General features: G+C 41.0%; 1 protein-coding gene across 4 annotated transcripts in view; it reads left to right on the top strand.

Moving 5' to 3' along the window:
- The first annotated feature begins 2,803 nt into the window (after nt 1–2,803).
- Nucleotides 2,804–18,459, top strand: part of KIF11 (kinesin family member 11) — a 146,950-nt gene continuing 131,294 nt past the window's right edge. For 2 of the 4 annotated variants that reach the window (XM_085877558.1, XM_085877530.1), the window contains exons 1-5: nt 2,813–2,945; nt 5,319–5,394; nt 8,437–8,572; nt 8,688–8,785; nt 8,946–9,024. In XM_085877558.1, the coding sequence (XP_085733684.1) occupies nt 5,333–5,394; nt 8,437–8,572; nt 8,688–8,785; nt 8,946–9,024 (375 nt within the window). In that variant the 5' untranslated portion in view covers nt 2,813–2,945; nt 5,319–5,332. Of the gene's footprint in view, nt 2,946–3,213; nt 3,237–5,318; nt 5,395–8,436; nt 8,573–8,687; nt 8,786–8,945; nt 9,025–18,459 lie in introns of those variants that run through there. The other 2 variants (XM_085877547.1, XM_085877537.1) reach the window with 2 other exon arrangements.

Genomic DNA, 18,459 nt, shown 5'->3' with positions numbered 1-18,459 from the left:
ATTCCTGACATGTCACCTCCTTCAACTATAACATTGTTTAGTTTGACCTCTTCGGTTATGAATAATAAAGTTCATTTGGAAAAATTGTTTCTTAATAATTTGTGAATTATCTGAATGTGGCATTATTGGTAGGGGGTGAAAACTTTTGCAGGCCACTGTAAATAGACGAGTGCCATCACTTTGGGCCGGCCTATAAGGTGGCCATACACAGGCCATTCTTTTGTATAAAGAATGTCTTTTGGGGTTGTGCATAATTTTTTTTCGATGCAAGATAAATTGCATACATTGGCATACACCCCCTGAACTCTCAGTTAACCTTGCTTAACTCCCTAAGCCTTTATCTATTGGCCAATGGACCAAAGGTACAGACTTGGCTTGGTGAGATAGAACATGACCCATTTCTCCATGACACACAACATGAAATTCGATGGAATGTACCTATGCTATATGTCGCAACTCCTATGCCACATCTGATGATGTGGCATTGGAGTTGTGACATCTATCACAGGTCACAAAAAGGACCATCCATTTATTGTAAACGAGCGAGATACACGTGCTTCGTACGGATGGGAGGCCAAAATCTAAAAATTCACATGTTTTGAGAAATTTTATGAAAACTCCCACGCATTTTAGGACGTGTGTATCAGAGCTGGATTAAGACACCCTGTGGACCCTAGGCACTGCATCTGTAAAGCCCCCCTCCCTCCCCCCTTGTAGTGACAAAAAAAAAACTTGCTAATTTCAAATAAAAGCCAAATTTATTGAAATTACATCAGGTGGTGGTGCATCATTTCTGTTAGAAGTTTTATGTTGTTGGTCGACATGTTATTGGACAATATTTGAGAGGTAGTTGGGTTTATGTTGTTGGTCGACATGTTATTGGACAATATTTGAGAGGTAGTTGGGTTTCTTCTGATTTTGGGATGAGGAAGATGTTACCCTCTGTGAGCCACAAATCCCTTCCGAGTTAAAAACTGCTCCAGGATTTCATGACAGAAAACTGGGAAAAAATTTCACGCCAGTGACCAAGAGTTTCTTCTTTCTTCTTTCTTCTTTCTTCTTTCTTCTTTCTTCTTTCTTCTTTCTTCTTTCTTCTTTCTTCTTTCTTCTTCCAAAACCTTTAGGACTCAGCTCTTTTATGTGGAGGATCCGGATCTCCTTAAATAATAAACACTTGTACACATCCTCACATAGACGGTGCCTTTTGAGAGCGTCTACCATGAACTTTTAAATATATTCGGACATTTGCTTTTAAGTTTCGAAAAGTTCACGTTACTATTTAAAGATTATTCCATTAAATGAATTGTAATTTCGTAAATACACGATTTTCTCGTCATGAACGAAGAGCCTCCATGACGGGTCTCGCTATTGGCTCCATCAAGGCACGTGACGAAATATCGGAAGTTGTTGTTGTTGTTGTTGTTGTTGCCTTCAGGACGCGGCTCTTGGACACATTTGTCCTTGTTGTTTCACAGCCTACAGTTTTCATCGAAACTTCCTGAAACTTGGCGTACTATATATGAAACAATACCCAACGCAGACAGTAACCATCTCCGATTTTGAAAATTCCTCCGAGAAAAAATGTTATGACGTCAAAATATCTCCGCTAATGGAAATCGCCTAAAAATTATCTCCGAAACTAGGCAAGCTTTTTGAATTCTGTTGACGGGAATCGAACAGGGGTACAGGGCATTAGCAGAGATGAATTACCGCACATATGATGCATCACTATGACATCAAATCAATTTTTATGACGTCATTCCTATTTTTTGACATTTTTTGTTTCACAACCCAGAGTTTTCATCGGATCTTCGTGAAACTTGCCATGTATATGCAGAAAGCCCACGCGCAGACAGTAACCATCTCCGATTTTGGAAATTCTTCATAGAAAAAAAGTTGACGTCATAATATCGCCGCTAATGGAAATCGCCTATACCATTATCTCCGAAACTAGGCAAGCTGTTTGAATTTTGTTTTCGAGAATCAAGCCGGGCCTTAGCACGGATAATTTATCGCAAACCTGATACATCACAATGACGTCATATTCCTTTTTATGACGTCATCATTAAGAGGACGAGGATCTTAGCTCATTTGAGCTTGTTTTTTTTAAGCGAGGATGGTTATTTCCAATTTAATTACTCCACACACGAAAATTCGGCGGGTATTGGTATTGTAATTAAATGTGTTGAATTACATTTTAAAGGACTTTGAAAATTACTCGAAGTTGTTTCAAGGTTCGAATTCCGCATTCCGTCAGTTTTCGAGCGTCCAAATGTCTGACTTGAGTACCACAGAACTGGCTTCATTATTATTACAGGAAAGTACAGGCAGGGAATTTGTCGAGAGTCTCGGCACATAATGGCCTCTTCTTTTTGAAATATAACGTTAGATTTTTTTAATATTCACACAAAGGGCAGAACACAGCCTTGCTGCGCAAACCTATCTATAGCGCCCCAAATGGGAATTTTTTTTTCACAGAGTATCGAACTCAGATTTATTTCCACCATTCCAAACATCGACGATTAGCTTCCGTCCACGGTAAAAACAACAACAACAAAAAACATTTTTCCAGGCAAGTCGGTCAATGATTGTCTTTTCTCTTGAAAACGTGAAGCAACGACGGCAACTCGTGAAACATATTGTCTTGTCGAATCTTCGGGAGCGACGAGGAGTTTCATTGCTTGGCCATTCATACGACGGTACAAAAGGCACCGTCGACTAATAACTACAAAACATTAACCTTTTTTTTTTTCCTCCAGATCAACGTTCCACTTTCCGGAAGAGACATTATTACCACGTGCCATTTTCAGCGAATAAGAGTGCAGGTGAAAGATCGCGCGATTCTGATTGGCTGGTTTGTGTTTGAAGTAACCAACGGCATTCGGCCTGATTTTGATGCTGGTTTTTTTTTGGCGTAAACGCGGCGATTTTAAACACCGTTTTGGGTAAGTTATACACTCATTTTTACATTGAACCGGGGGATTTACTTGAACCGCCGTTTTGCTTCGTCTCCCTTCAACCATTGTGTGTATGATACGGTTCGATGCCTTGTTCTTGGTGATAAAAACATTTTTTTCAGTCACCCTTGGTCTCCACCTGTGGTACCGTTGTTGAAGTGGCGCTGCCGCTCGCTCCTCACGTCCTCTTGGCGCTCAATGTGGAGTGTTGAAATGATTTATAGTTTGGAGTTTGTTGAGTGGAAAACGTTGTTGATTGAAAGTTTACAGATTCCACTTGTGAGTGAACTGGCCGGTGTTACGTGCGCTGTGAAGGAGCTAAAAGACGACCTCTGTGTAAACCTCCATTGTTTTGTACCAACATGAGGGACATGATATTGTCAGGACAACCTTGATCATTGCAAGAGATTAAATCACTGTCACGTCGTCCTCCATACACACCGTGATCTGTTTAAATCATCATCATTCTGTCTCTCTGTCTCTGTCTCTGTTTGTCTGTCTCTCTGTCTCTGTCTGTCTGTCTGTCTCTCTGTCTCTGTCTGTCTTTGTCTGTCTGTCTGTCTGTCTGTCTGTGTCTGTCTGTCTCTGTCTCTCTTTGTCTCTGTCTGTCTCTCTTTGTCTCTGTCTGTCTCTCTGTCTCTGTCTGTCTCTGTCTGTCTCTGTCTGTCTGTCTCTCTTTGTCTCTGTCTGTCTCTCTGTCTCTGTCTGTCTCTCTCTGTCTCTCTCTGTCTGTCTGTCTCTGTTTGTCTCTCTGTCTCTGTTTGTCTCTCTGTCTCTGTTTGTCTCTCTGTCTCTGTTTGTCTCTCTGTCTCTGTTTGTCTCTCTGTCTCTGTCTATCTCTGTCTCTCTGTCTCTGTCTATCTCTGTCTCTCTGTCTCTGTCTATCTCTGTCTCTCTGTCTCTGTCTATCTCTGTCTCTCTGTCTCTGTCTATCTCTGTCTCTCTGTCTCTGTCTATCTCTGTCTCTCTGTCTCTGTCTATCTCTGTCTCTCTGTCTCTGTCTATCTCTGTGTCTCTGTCTCTGTCTGTCTCTCTGTCTCTGTCTGTCTCTCTGTCTCTGTCTGTCTCTCTGTCTCTGTCTGTCTCTCTGTCTCTGTCTGTCTCTCTGTCTCTGTCTGTCTCTCTGTCTCTGTCTGTCTCTCTGTCTCTGTCTGTCTCTCTGTCTCTGTCTGTCTCTCTGTCTCTGTCTGTCTCTCTGTCTCTGTCTGTCTCTCTGTCTCTGTCTGTCTCTCTGTCTCTGTCTGTCTCTCTGTCTCTGTCTGTCTCTCTGTCTCTGTCTGTCTGTCTCTCTGTCTCTCTGTCTCTGTCTGTCTGTCTCTCTGTCTCTGTCTGTCTCTCTGTCTCTGTCTGTCTCTGTCTGTCTCTGTCTGTCTCTGTCTGTCTCTGTCTGTCTGTCTCTGTCTGTCTGTCTCTGTCTGTCTGTCTCTGTCTGTCTGTCTCTGTCTGTCTCTGTCTGTCTGTCTCTGTTTGTCTCTGTCTGTCTCTCTTTGTCTCTGTCTGTCTCTGTTTGTCTCTGTCTGTCTGTCTCTGTCTGTCTCTGTTTGTCTCTGTCTGTCTGTCTCTGTTTGTCTCTGTCTGTCTCGTACTTGTGTTGTCCTGCTCTGAGTCCATCACGTCGCTCTTCCATGAGAATACATTTTGTATTCAGCCAAAGGACTTGAGATGCGTAAAAGCTTGTGTTGTTATTGATATGAAAACGTCGATCAAAATTTGTGCAGTCAGGTCAACATTGCTTGAGCATTGTGCAACTGTGTTGAGCCGATCTTTGAGCTGCTCTTAAATCTGCAACACATGAAAGACAGAGACCCTTTCCAATGGTATTGTGTGTTAGGTCACTTTGACTTGTTGCAAATTCGACTCGAACGTGTTTACGCCATGTTCATCCCTTTTGGGTGACTTAATGTCGCAGTACAGTATGTATGTATGTATATGTATGTATTACTGTATTGAGATCCTACCGATTGAGTTCCAATCAAGTAACAGTGTTCAGTATTTTGGTCTAATCGTCTTAAAAGAATTGCTGTCGTCATTTGATTGCCAAACTTCAAATGATAAATGCAGTTGTTTTATAATAACCATGTCAAGATCAATCTGTGGTTGTGGCCACAACACACACTTTGTGATTCCCTCAAAAGTTCCTTGGTGCAACTTGCCATGGGTGTCGATCACCTGCTGCACATCTAAAATCACTTGCGAATGCAGCACTTGCTGATAATGTTTTGAGACTATTGTATTTGGCACGTATGTAATGAATACCATCTGATGAACTTTCTTTCTTTCTTTCATTTTTTTTTTTTGACTTTTGCCTGATCGGTGGAAAAATAGTTTCATGTCAAACAGCTTGTTTGGTCTTCCATGCAGGTATCTTTTGCAAGATGACTACAAATGCTAAGAAGGAGGATAAAGGAAAGAATATCCAAGTTGTCGTGAGATGTCGGTAAGGAGTAAAAATACAAATTTTTATTTTCTTCAAAAAAAGGTCTATTTTGTTGTTATTAGTACTTTAAACTGATATATACATATACAGTCATGCGCCACTTAACGACGTTCTGGGCAACGACGGATCGCATATACGACTGATCTGCCAGCTCTGAAAAAAGAAAAAAATGTAACTAAAAAATTCCTATTGCCGAGTGATATAGCCTCGTATAAAAATAGCACATACAATTATGTACACTGTACAGTACATAATACCTCATAATGATAATAAACGACTGGCCCAGTTGTAATGCGATCGTTGAGGACCATAAAATGTGATCGTGAAAAAATCAGGGTCGTGCTAAATCGGGATTCAAGGAAATCGGCTTTCAAACTGAACCAATGTTTGCACGTTTACCTTCTAGCAAGTAAATTACCTTTGAATTGAAGAATTCCGCGAATAAATCGTTGTTCTTAGTCGACATTAAAACACAAATTTGTTTTCAGTGAAGCTTTTTATATTGTTAAAACAATCGCACTGTTCCGAAAATAATTATCACAATTGACAGGTGCTCGTTTCTTCATTTGTAAATTATAACATCAATGCAATGATTACGTATTTATAAAATCCAAACGCTAATTATTCACCTTTCTATAATCGATGCGAGAGGAGATTGTAAGCTGCTGCTAACACCGATGGCAGTCATGAACAGCACAAAGGTAAATCTCACGTGTTCTTCCGGCTGTCTTGGATGTGTTACAATTACTGACAGTATTCAGTACAGTAACATGCTGTACAGGTTTGTATCCAAGGAGCAATAGGCTACACCATATAGCCGAGGTGTCTAGGTTTGTGCAAGTACGTTGTTCGAAAACGAAAAAAAATTGATGTTCGCACAATGACGACGTCGCTTAACGACGTGTTTCTCAAAACGTAACCCCGTCGTTAAGTGGCGCATGACTATATATATATATATATATATATATATATATATATATATATATATATATATATATATATATATATATATATATATATATATATATATATATATATATATATGATAGCTTCGATCAAGAGTTTTTTATAGTACAGTACTGTTAGTCCTTGCTTAACGTAGTTGTGTTTTTGAAAAGCGCAACTTTAAGCAAATCCTATTTCCCCATAAGAATTAATGTGAATGTATTTGGCACATGTTTAATGAAGAACAAAGCATTTACACTCACCTGTAAACCTAGGAAAAGAACATTAAAAATGTATAGGCAAAGGTTTGAATAAGTGAAGACAAAATGGTTGGGTATGGCAAACAAAGTTTCATTGTACAGAGTGGCTACAAAGTCCTTCACAAAGTTAGAATTTATCTGTATGCACCCTTCCATTTTCTTCACAAATTTGAAGTTTTCTCCATGTTCTTCTGGACATCATCTTCCACGTTGAGGGTTGAAGGTCAAAAATTAGAATTTATCTGAGTGCTTCCCTCCATTCTCTGCACAAATTTGAAGTTTTCTCCATGTTCTTCTGGGAATCTTCTTCGATGTTGAGGGTTGGAGGTCATAAAAGCAGCCCCTGACAGCTGTTTTGAGGTCTTCAACTGTTGTTAGGCAGAGATGAGAAATTTCCTCTTTCACAATGCCCCAAAGCGAGTTGTCACACGTGAAGTCGGACTTCGAGGAGGCCACACTATCTCGGATCCATGTCCAATCCATCGTCCACTGAATTAGTTGGCGAGAGCATAATGTGCTGGTGCACCACCTTGTTGCAGGATAGCTGAAGATAGCTGATTCTTGACAGTAAAATATCTCAAAAAACAGCTGTCGGGGGCTGCTTTTATGACCTCCAACCCTCAACACGGAAGATGTCCAGAAGAACTCTTGGACATGAATGTGCTGGACTGCACACTTTCAAAAAAAGTCCTGTTTCATCCACATTAAAAACTTGCTGGGAAGAGTAAACTTCCACAAGGGCCTTCAACTTAGGCGGAAATTCAGCTCTTGCCTGCTCGTCCACGCTCGCAGCTTCGCCAATTATGCAAATTGATATTAAATGCTGAAGTATATCGACAGTCGACACCCTCGACTGGCCGTAAACATCTCCTTTATAGATTCCTCACATTCCTGCTCTTTTACTTCATCATGCCTTAGCCATAATTACTGCCTTTTTTGTTTTGTTTTGTTTTTTCAAGCAGAGCATGCTGATTTGTATCCTCAATCCAGGAGGATAAAGGCATCTCCATCTTCTTGATTAGACTGCTTCTAGATATCATTAATTTTGTAGCACCTACGGGAGTCGTGGACTGACGAAATGGTTTCATTTTTTTCCTTTACAATTCTCCTTACATCTGATGCCCTTAAACTAAATTCACACCCAACAGTGGTGGTACAAACACCCAAAGCCATGTGCTTTAATACTTTCAATTTCAGCTCCAATCTGATGCTTTTTCTTGACACTTTTGGCATATCCTAATTCCCAAGGTTTTCCACGCAATTACCATCTGTGGCGCACAGAGCAGAAAGACCACAACGAGCGTGGTGATCGGTTGAGAGTAGACTCGCTCTGGTTGGCTGCCAGCCATGTCCGCACCAGTGGTCGTATTTACAGCCACCGTTTAAACTCATAACTTTTCACTTGTTGGATGGATTTAAATAATTTCTTTTTATTTTCAAGGCAATTAAAAATTGAATATGCTGATTTGCGCTCAAGCAAATTTGTGCAGGGTATCACCAGCATTTATGGTACGCTTGTACTGTAGCTTTATTAAACACCAGGAAAACCATAAGTTTGGCTAAATTCAAGGTTTTAAGGCGTTTTAATGCAGACAAACGTGCGTTAGTTATCTCCTGTACACGACATTATAACAACGTTGTGCGACTTTAAACGAGCATGTTCTCAAATAGATCAGCAATGTGATAATGGAGCAGCGTTAAGCAAGGACTTGCTGTGCTAGCATTTTGAAACTGATGCATTTGAGTTTAGTCTCGTATCTGGATACATCTGCTGTTGTTTAACACTTATTTGTGTACATGTAGAGTGTCGTACCATGCAGTTTTTATTTACTGCCAGGCCACTTAGCCTTTTTGAACGGCGAAGCAATTCGTACTCGGTGGTGGAATGCGACACAGCCAGAAAAGAAGTCTCTGTCAAAGCAAGTGCTCACTTGGGAGAGAAAAGTAACCGCAAGACTTACACTTATGATATGGTAAGCAAAATTATTGAAGTGATTTTGATTCTGATACAAAGCATGTTTTTGTTGAAAAGGTGTCTTGCTTTGTCACTTGCTGCATTGTGAAGTTTGAATGATCTGTGCTGTGTAGGTATTTGGACCTTTGGCCAAACAGATTGAGGTCTACAAAAGTGTTGTTTGCCCTATCCTGGATGAAGTCATTATGGGTTACAACTGCACCGTGTTTGCGTGAGTTTGGAGTTGTTTTCTTTAAAAAAATAAATAAATTTAACTTTTCCCCTAATTTTGATTTCCGCGACAGTTGCAGGATAATGTTTTTATCTTGACATGTTTCTCTGTCTTGTGATAATCATTTTGGATATTTATGTTCTTGTGTGACATATTGTAGGTATGGTCAAACGGGCACCGGGAAGACTTTCACGATGGAGGGAGATAGGTCATCAGATGGCAATTTCACGTGGGAACAGGTGTGGCTTTTAGATTTGTTTTTATTTAATTTTTTTTGTTAAATGGTCATGAAAATTTTTTGATTGTTCATTTGTATTGTTGCGACTGTTTTCTTTTATTACTTTGTATGCAAAGTCATTGCTTGTGGAAGAACTAAATTGCACAACTGATCAGGATGCAACAGAACAAGGGGAACAGTTTGAAGAGAGGTGGGGGGGGGAGGAGAAGGGGATGATGCTCATGATTCTATCAAGATCTGAAGAGGGTACTACTACCTGCCTATCTGAAGGATGAGGGATGTCGTATATCAGAGGGTGGTGTCAACAGCAGTGTTGATGGACAAAATAGAGGAAGATTTGGATAGTTAAGGGATGTAGGGAGGATGCATTGGGTGGACAAGATAGATACAGAAGCAAATAATCAGGAAGGAAAAACTGGAAATTTAGAAGTTGGGCTTGGGGTGGAGGAGGGGCAGGGGGTAATTGGGGTAGAGAAGAGCATGGTTTTTGGAATGGGGATGATCTGAGATGGTGGTGAATAGCTGTTTTGAAGACTTGGAGCGAAGAATGAGATTGAAGACAATGTGGAAGTTTGTTCCACAGGTAGGAGAAAATAGTGGGGCAGATAACAGCAATTTTTGAGAGGAATCGTGCAAATGATGATGCAAGCATCAAATTTGGCACATTTTGTTCTCCAGGGGATTGTAATCAAATCTGCCTGATTGGCCATTTGAAAATCCAAATTTTCAAAAATTTGAAAAAAATTTTTTTTCAAAAAAGTCAAGATCGCAAATCAATGTTGGATGCTGGCTGAGATTGGTGAATGTTTCAGAAACATCATCAAAGACGTTCCAAGTCTGCCATGCAGTTTTCTTCCCTTTACTGTGGAAGGCAGACATGACGTCACATCCAGTGAACGCATGGAAGTATGGGATCCCTCTAGCTTTCTCAGGCCCTATTGCAGAAACTACCTCATGGACTGGAATCCATTGTGCCTTGGCCAAAGGCAATCCACATGTTCTCAAGACCTAGTTCCTGTAAGGATGGCAGTACAGATATTGCTATGACTAGTACGTCCATGTCATTAGCCTTCATGATAACGGACTTGCTACCATCCGTCGTTGCATCCCTGGTGCGTACAAATATTGGATTCGCTATATATGCTATATATCCCTTATTGTTGGGTTTTCTGTCTGTCTGTCTGTCTGTCTGTCTGTCTGTGTGTGTGTCTGCAACGCGAGGCTCCACAGCACAAACCAGCGAACCAATTTCGATGAAACTTTGCCGACATGTACAGTATTTTTTGGGAATGTGCGCGTTTGAATTTCGTTGCCTAGCAAACACCCGTATCTGTATAGCGGCCGAAAAACCGCTTACAGTATTTTCAATACTTGTCTTTCAGTTTTGAATGTAGAGAAGCCAGACTTCGGAATTAAACACTTCGAGATATTTTGAAAATTTTACTCGAGCCGATTTTTGATTGAGGTTTTATTTTTCAAATGGTAGTCCTTCAAAAAATAGGGTGTCTATTCACCGTCATTTTTTATGAGGGGCTTAGGAAAGTGGGCGGAGCTTCGGGAAAGTGGACGTGGTTTATGAAAAGTGGGCGTGGCTTATGAAAAATATTGTGTGGCTCAGGAGGTGTGGTCAAATAAGAGCATTGAGAGAAGTTTATCAGTGTGCGTGCGTGTGCAACGCGAGGCTCCACAGCACAAACCAGCAAACCGATTATTTTTCAAATGGTAGTCCTTCAAAAATAGGGTGTCTATTTACCGTCATTTTTTATGAGGAGTGCCAGTTGGCAAAATACGCAATAGGAAAAATCTTGCCAGGCAGAGGAACAATTGTATGTGAACCAATACGTCTTGGCAATGAATCTTCGTCGGTGGATCAGTCAGAATGAAAAGCATGTTATCCAGCGCTTCGATCCTAGCGAATCCCTCGTAGCCTACCGCGTACAATAATACGTAAACTATTCCACGATCCACACACCACCTTTAATTATTTATTTATTTACCGAAAACGATTCTACGACCTTCTCTACTTCTCCACGAATAGAGAAATTGGTTTCTGAAAAACAGGCTATATCCTTCTCACTGATATATCTAAATGTCATTCGGACTAAACTTCTGAAGCATTCAACTGTAGTATTTGGATACTGTCGGCTATTTTCCGTTTACTCGTCTATGAAAACATGACGATGGTGAATAAAGTAAACAGTAAATGTTCTTGTGTCATATGAAATCTTATCTTGGATATTATGAATTGGGTTTTGAATCTTTTGGGACGCGTGATGTAGAGAGGTTCTGAAATTGGGTCGCCACTAAAAAAAGTTTGAAAACCACTGATCTTGCCCAATGCCTGCACAAATGTTAACAAGGACAAATGTGTCCAAGAGCCGCGTCCGAAAGGTTTTGTCTTCACCAGAAGAAGAATATAAGTTGTCCGAAGGACTATTTTGAAGGATCTTATTTTGGATGAACGATTCATTACAGAAAGTCGAAACATCTGCATTTTTATCATAACAACAACAACTTCCGATATTTCATCACGTGCCTTGATGGAGCCAATAGCGAGACCCGTCATGGAGGCATTACGAGAAAATAGTGTATTTACGAAATTGCAATACATTAAATGGAATAATCTTTAAATACTAACGTGAACTTTTTGAAACTTTAAAGCAAATGTCCGAATATATTTAAAAGTTCATGATAGACGCTCTCAAAAGGAACCCTCAATGCTAGGATGTGTACATGTGTTTAGTAGTGAAGGAGATCCGGATCCTGTATATAAAAGAGCCGCGTGCTGCGTCCTAAAGGTTTTATCTTCACCAGAAGAAGAAGAACAAGAACAACGCTGAGCTCTCTTAGAGCCAGCGTTCGCTACGCGAGACTCGGCTAAAAATTACGACGTTGCATGATGTATGCTTTGGCGGTCGTCTTGGATAGAAAAATGCACCTTGTCCGATAAACATGAAACTTCACAAACATGGTCCACTACACGATTGGAAGCAGAATATAAATTTATGATGTAATCTATCACATGGTTTGGCAGCCATGTTGAATTTAAGAAAAATATTAAATAATGTTTTCTGTGGAATCTCATAACCTATCGAAGCGAAAATTTGCAACTCTCATCCTCCATGATGTCTGCATTCATAGTAAAATTATGACGTCACCAGTCACAGGGTTTGGCGGCCATCTTGGATTGAAAAACGCACCTTATCCGATTAACACAAAACTTCACACACGTATTCCACTACGGAATTGGAGGCAGGATGTAAATTTATGATGTCATAGGTTATATGGTTCGTCAGCCATCTTGGAATGAAAATTAATGAATTTTAAAAATCTTCTTTTCCAGAACGGCCAGACAGATTGAGGCAAAAATTCACATACACTTTCCCCAAGACATCCTTTCACAAGTTTGTTAATTTCCATTTGATAGGTCACATGGTTTGGCGGCCGTGTTGAATTTACCCTAAAACCTTCAAACATCTTCTCCTGAATAGCTGTTCAGATCAAGGGGAAACTTCACATAAGTATTGCACACGAGTAGTGAATATAAGTTTGCTAATTTCTAATTGATAGGTCACATGGTTTGGCACCCATGTTGGATTCAAGAACAATATTAAATATTGTTTTCTCTGGAACCACTTATCCTATCGACGCAAAACTTTGCAACTATCATTTAAGTCTCACGTTGTATCAAAGGCGGACGTCTGGGTACCCGGTCATCACTGCCAGCAGTTATAAAGTGGCAGTTCTAGTTATTATTATTTCGATTGAAAGACTTATTCCAGGTGTTTGACCAGCTGTTGTGATTCTAGTTATGGCTAAAAATATTTGCACCCTTGCACTTTTTTTCAAATAACTCACAATTTTCTTGAAAAATAAGTTGAAATTGATGAAAGTATTTGGTCTCCACAATTCTTCATTTCACTATTAATATTACAGAACCTTTGTTTTTGATTCAGAACTTAATGTCCTTTTAAATCAGAAAATAAAAATAAATAGCATTGACAAAATTATTGACCCACTCGACTTGATATTTGGTAGCTTGTTGAGCTTGGTTGCCTGTGGACAAAATAACCACAGTCAAGTGCTTCCTTTAGCCATGAAAGATTCCTACACCTCTCTAGGCAGGTTGGCCCACTCTTCTTGTGCAAACTGCTTCAGTTCTCCCAGATTTGAAGGGTGCCTTCTCCCAACTACTGTTTTCGGATCTCCCCACTGATGTTAAATGGGATTTAGATCTGGACTCATTGCTGGCTACTTCAGAACAGTCCAGCGTTTTGTCTTGAACCATTCCTGGGTGCTTTTTGAAATGTGTTTGGGGTCATTGTCCTGCTGCAAGACCCATGATCTTAGACTGAGACCCAGCTTTCTGACACTGGGTTGAACATTGTGCTCTAAAATGCCTTGCTAATCTCCTGATGTCATGATGCCATGCACACATTCATGGCACCCAGTGCCAGAAGCAGCACAGCAACTCCAAAACATCACTGAACCTCCATGTTTGACTGAAGGGAAGGTGTTCTTTTCTTTGAAGGCTTCATTTTGTTTACTGAAACAGACATGATGTGCTTTACCAAAAAGCTCTAATTTGGTCTCATCTGTCCACAGGACATTCTCCTCGAAGGATTTTGGCTTGTTCAGGTGTGTTTTGGCAAACTCCATTCGGGCTTTCTTGTTTGTCTTTCTCAGCAGTGGGGTCCTCTTGGGTCTCCTACCATTGAGTTGGTTCCTACCTACCATTGAGAACCCCCTTTCATTGAGTTGTTGACAGATGGTGCGAGTTGAAACTGTTGGACCTTGTCTGAAGGCCAGCTTGAATTTGTTTGGCAGTTGATCGAGGTGCTTTCTCCATCATGCGAACACTCCTTTGCTGCAATCTTCGATCAAGTTTTCTCTTACGGCCATGTCCAGGGAGGTTGCCTACAGTGCCATGGGCCTTAAACTTCCTGATACCATTGTGTACTGTGGACACAGGCATATCAAAATCTCTGGAAATGGACTTGTAGCCTTGAGATTGTCCATGCTTGGCTGCAATCTTGTGTCTGACCTCAAACAATTCCCTGGTTTTCTTTCTTTTCTCCATGCTCATTGTGGTACACACAGTGACACAAAACAGCAGAATGACTCCTTTTCTCTCTTCAAAATGGTTGAATGAGTGATTTTTTTTTTAATATTGCAGGCACCTGCATCTCACCACAGGTGAGTTCAATTCCAAAGCAAAGTAGTAGAGTCAATATACGGTTGAACTCCAAAAAAATTGAAACAAAACGTTTTATTGTTTTAAATGCTTTAACAGGTCTTGGTGAATTCCAGAAAAAAAGTCTCGGATAATCTGACCCTGGTAAAGTGGTTAATTTGCATATTTTCAAACTGGCCGCCAATGAAAATTTCAATATACTACAAACTTTTTTATGGTTGATTTTTAGACCCAATCAATGTGTTGGCAACAGAGAGGAACATGGGGTTTCTGAATCAAATAAACAGTTCCATCCGCCTATGACGTACTATGATGTAACTATGACGTATATGACGTCATAGTTAAAAGATAAATGAGTATGCCATAGAAAATCTCTTGTTTTATAATATGTAATGACATGTGATGCTATCATTTAACTCCTTGAACGAGTTAAGCTGTCCCTTTCCTGTAATTACATAGATGGGACGTCATCAATCCAAAATAAATCTATGTATGCCACACAGCCTTACCATAAGCCACACCCATTGTCGCCCGAGATCATCTCAGCATTGTCATTGTCATCATTCTCATTCTCATCCCCCAACATTTGATTGAAAGGGTTGCTACATTACTGCACTTGGCACTGTCCACAAGCTGATGTGCATGGTAGACCGTAGGTTCTGCATGTGCAACGTTGAGTAATGCACCCGGTAGTACAGTTGCAGTGAACTACCTTAAGCAAAGAGTCTGGTGCGGCATTCATTTCATTCATTGCTGGGATGAACTGATTGTCCTCTGTTTTCCACCCCCAGTCTGTTGCTTCCAAATCTGCCTCTTCTCCCATCCATGTCATGATCTGGAAATATGTGCGGAGTGAATGGTGCTTGGTGGCCGCTTCAGTTGGCGGCAGACGCTCTGGGGTAACAAACGACACAGCCGATACCACTTTCTTTGTCAAGATGCTGTGGCGCAACGAAGTGAGAGTATCTGTTCCCTTTCCACCAAACACCTGGACCATTGCCTTGTACCCAATCTCTACAATTGCATCTGTGCTTTGACCTGGTGTAGCAAATGCTTGGGTACATGACCTCAAACCAGCATCACCTTTCATGACTTTCTGAAAGAGATTTCTTGCCAACCCCAAATATGCACGAAGTCGTATCACATCCAGTAAAGGCATGTACGAACAGCATCATTGTAGATGCCTGGGATCCTAAGAGGCTCTTCAGTCTGTTTATGTGATACACTCTGCTTTGGTCCTGCGTCTTGTCAGATCGGAAGTACAAGTCCCGGTTGCCACCTTCAGCAAAATGGTGAAGCAGAAGAATAAGTAAGTCCGTATCTTCGCCTATCAGTGTTGACTGCAGCTGGGAAGCTCATACTGCTGCTTGCATGATGTCGTAGTCTGTATCACCTGTTGAGTTTATCACAGTGCACCCCTTTTCCTTTAGCCTTTGACTAATGATGTTTATCAGTTCCTGCTTGTTGGAACCATGCGATAAGAACTCTACTTTTTTCCCCATGAACACTGTGTCTTCTGTGAAGTTGACTTTGAAATGATGTTTCTTTTGACGACGCTGGTGTGTGCTGTTCTTGATAGATGGTTCATCCGAATAACTGTCGAAGAAAACAGTAGCTTTCCCAGTAATTGCGGAGTACGAAGTCAGCATAGCTGTTAGCTATAGATCCGTATGTGCTCCCTTTCGTCCACTTAACGCGATGCATCAGTGAGCCACCATCCAACACATAGTGGTCCGTCTTGGGTACATCGTCCGACTCGTCCTCGGTAGACAAACCTTTTGCATATTCATCTATTGCTCTCGCAAGCTGTGGCTTGTCCGCTTTCCTGAATATGTGCTTCACCTCAAAGAGAGCTGGGGGAAATGGAGACAATTCATATTCAAGAACATCCTCCAATGAGAGGTTCCCTGCCCGAGAAAAAAAAAGTTTGTAGTACATTGAAATTTTCAATGGTGGCCATCTTGAAAATATGCAAATTAACCCCTTTCCCGGGGTCAGATTACCCAAGACTTTTTTTCTGACACGCAGCATGACCTATTAAAACATTTAAAACAATAATACGTTTTGTTGCAATTTTTTGGGGGTTAGGTGATACAGATCATATTTTGACTCTACTAAAGGAGAATCACCCGTTTGAAACCTATTTGGGCCTTTTTTAGGATGCCATTGGTGGAGAGTTTGGAGAGCAAGGCGGGGTGCCAAACTGTTGTAGAAATTAAGTGTGTGAATTTCCACTCACCTGTGGTCATATGGTGGTTCGATGAACACCGGCAGTCTCCATTATGCTCGGGAAACGTAGCGACGGGAGTAATGGCGAAAGCAGCCGAGATGCACGTGGCCAATGCTCCTCTGAATCCAGATGGAATACCAAGCCTTATGAAGAAGCAAAGTTAGTCTGCTCGGCGAGAGGAATTCCCCCCCCCCCCCCGGAAACAACTAAGGAAACCGCTGATAGTCACGAGGGAAAGCAACGAAAACCAAAGGAAGCTAAAAACTGAGCAGCACTGGTACTTGTCAAAGCTTTACCGTCAAGTGGTTCTCCTCTCTTGTATGATTCTTCTTTTAATACATTTCCCGCCCTCGTTTAGAAAAGCACCCCGGTGTTGATTGGTTGTTCCTAGTTTTAAACTATACCCTGCTATCTACATTTGCGAGCAGAGCGTCAGCATGTATGGAACAAACATGGCGGATTAATTCTGCCTGCACCGGATGTTCAAGTATAAAATGATGCACGTAAAAAGATAGTCGCCACTACACTCTATCGAAAGCTCGACACGTCTACAGAGATGCCCCTGATCTCATGTTTGACATTGAAGGCCTCCATCCATTGTTGGGACAGTGGATGCAGCATGTCCAAGGTAGTGACCTGGTCTTCATCCAAGTTGGTGATCTGAGATGATGCCTTTGAAGGAAGGATTTCGTATCGACTGCGACGATGGATTCCATGACCTTGCTGATAATTAGAATTAGCTGATAATTAGAATTAGCTGATAGGTCTGTAGTTATGGGGATTGATTTTATGCACCTTATTTATGCAATGTGATGTTGGCTGACTTCCAAGCAGATGAAAAATGACATCCAGTGAAAAGAGCAGTTGAGCAGGTTTTTAGGAAACGTTAGCTGATACCGTATGGTCGAGTTGCAGAATCAGTCGAGGGTTGTCAGAAACTTCACCTTCTCAGGTACAAAGGATGGAGTCCAGGAGCAGTTGGATGCTGAGGGTGGGTGCAGAGAGGGAGGGGCTGGGGACACTATTTGGAAGTAAACAGAATTGAGGAATTTGTTCTCATGAGAGGAGTTTGCTGTGGTGCTTTTTGAGGAGAGGGAAAGAGTGGGGGAACGGAGCATACACCAGAGACACTCAACAAGGTGCCGCTGGGTTTTAGATGAGAGGAGACAAGTTTGAAACTTCATTCTTGAGGTTGGACAGATTTCCCGTCCAAAGGCAAAACCTAGTAACTCATTTTTTGATCAGAACTGAGCTAATACAAATTTTGGAGTTACGAGGTTATAGGCTTCATGTTAGTGTGCAAGTTATTGTAATTTGTTCCCTACGTAAGCTTGTACGCTCATGGCAGGACCTAGCAACTCCTACAGAATTCGGTAAATACCACAAAAAAAACTAGTATCTCAATGGACCAATCTGATGCCACGCTTTCGTCACATGACATCGAAATGGCAGCGCTCTCACATCTGTAAAGGAATAATCAAATCTTCTCGAATGGATATGGCTTTAATATATATGAAAGCAGTTTTTCTTTGTTTTCTCAAAATCAATTAGAAGTGAGTCACGAGGTTCTGCCTTTGGACGGGAGAGATGCTGTTTTCTGGCTCTCCTGAGAAAACTTTTATTTTTATTTTTTTTCTTTTCTTTTTATTTATTTAGTGTGGTGCCCAACTCTATTTTGCCTGAAACGCATTCGAGTCAACCTAAAAGTCTGGACTGGTGCTGCATTATTGAGGGTCCAACCCCCTTGTAGCTTTTTAAGTGATCGCAGTGTTTGCACAGTCCTTGAAATTCCTGGAAAAATGTAAAAGCATTTTCCAGCACTGGAAAGCCATGAAAAACGTGTAAGTCCTTGAAACTTTTGTAAATCTCTTGGAAATTGTCGTTCATGGCTGCGAGAACCATGATAGCTTTTGGTGATTCAATAAATTGCATGTATACGATCTCATTTACAACAACCAAATACCACCTGTTGCTTCGCTGACGGAAATATTAAGGGAAGGGGTTGGGGACAA

This window comes from Eptatretus burgeri, chromosome 1 (assembly GCF_056783735.1).
Source record: "Eptatretus burgeri isolate ZD-2024b chromosome 1, Ebu_testis_v1, whole genome shotgun sequence".
In the NCBI taxonomy this organism is placed as follows: domain Eukaryota; kingdom Metazoa; phylum Chordata; class Myxini; order Myxiniformes; family Myxinidae; genus Eptatretus; species Eptatretus burgeri.
The sequence above is the reverse complement of the archived record's forward strand: the minus strand, read 5'-3'. Positions and strand labels throughout refer to the sequence as shown.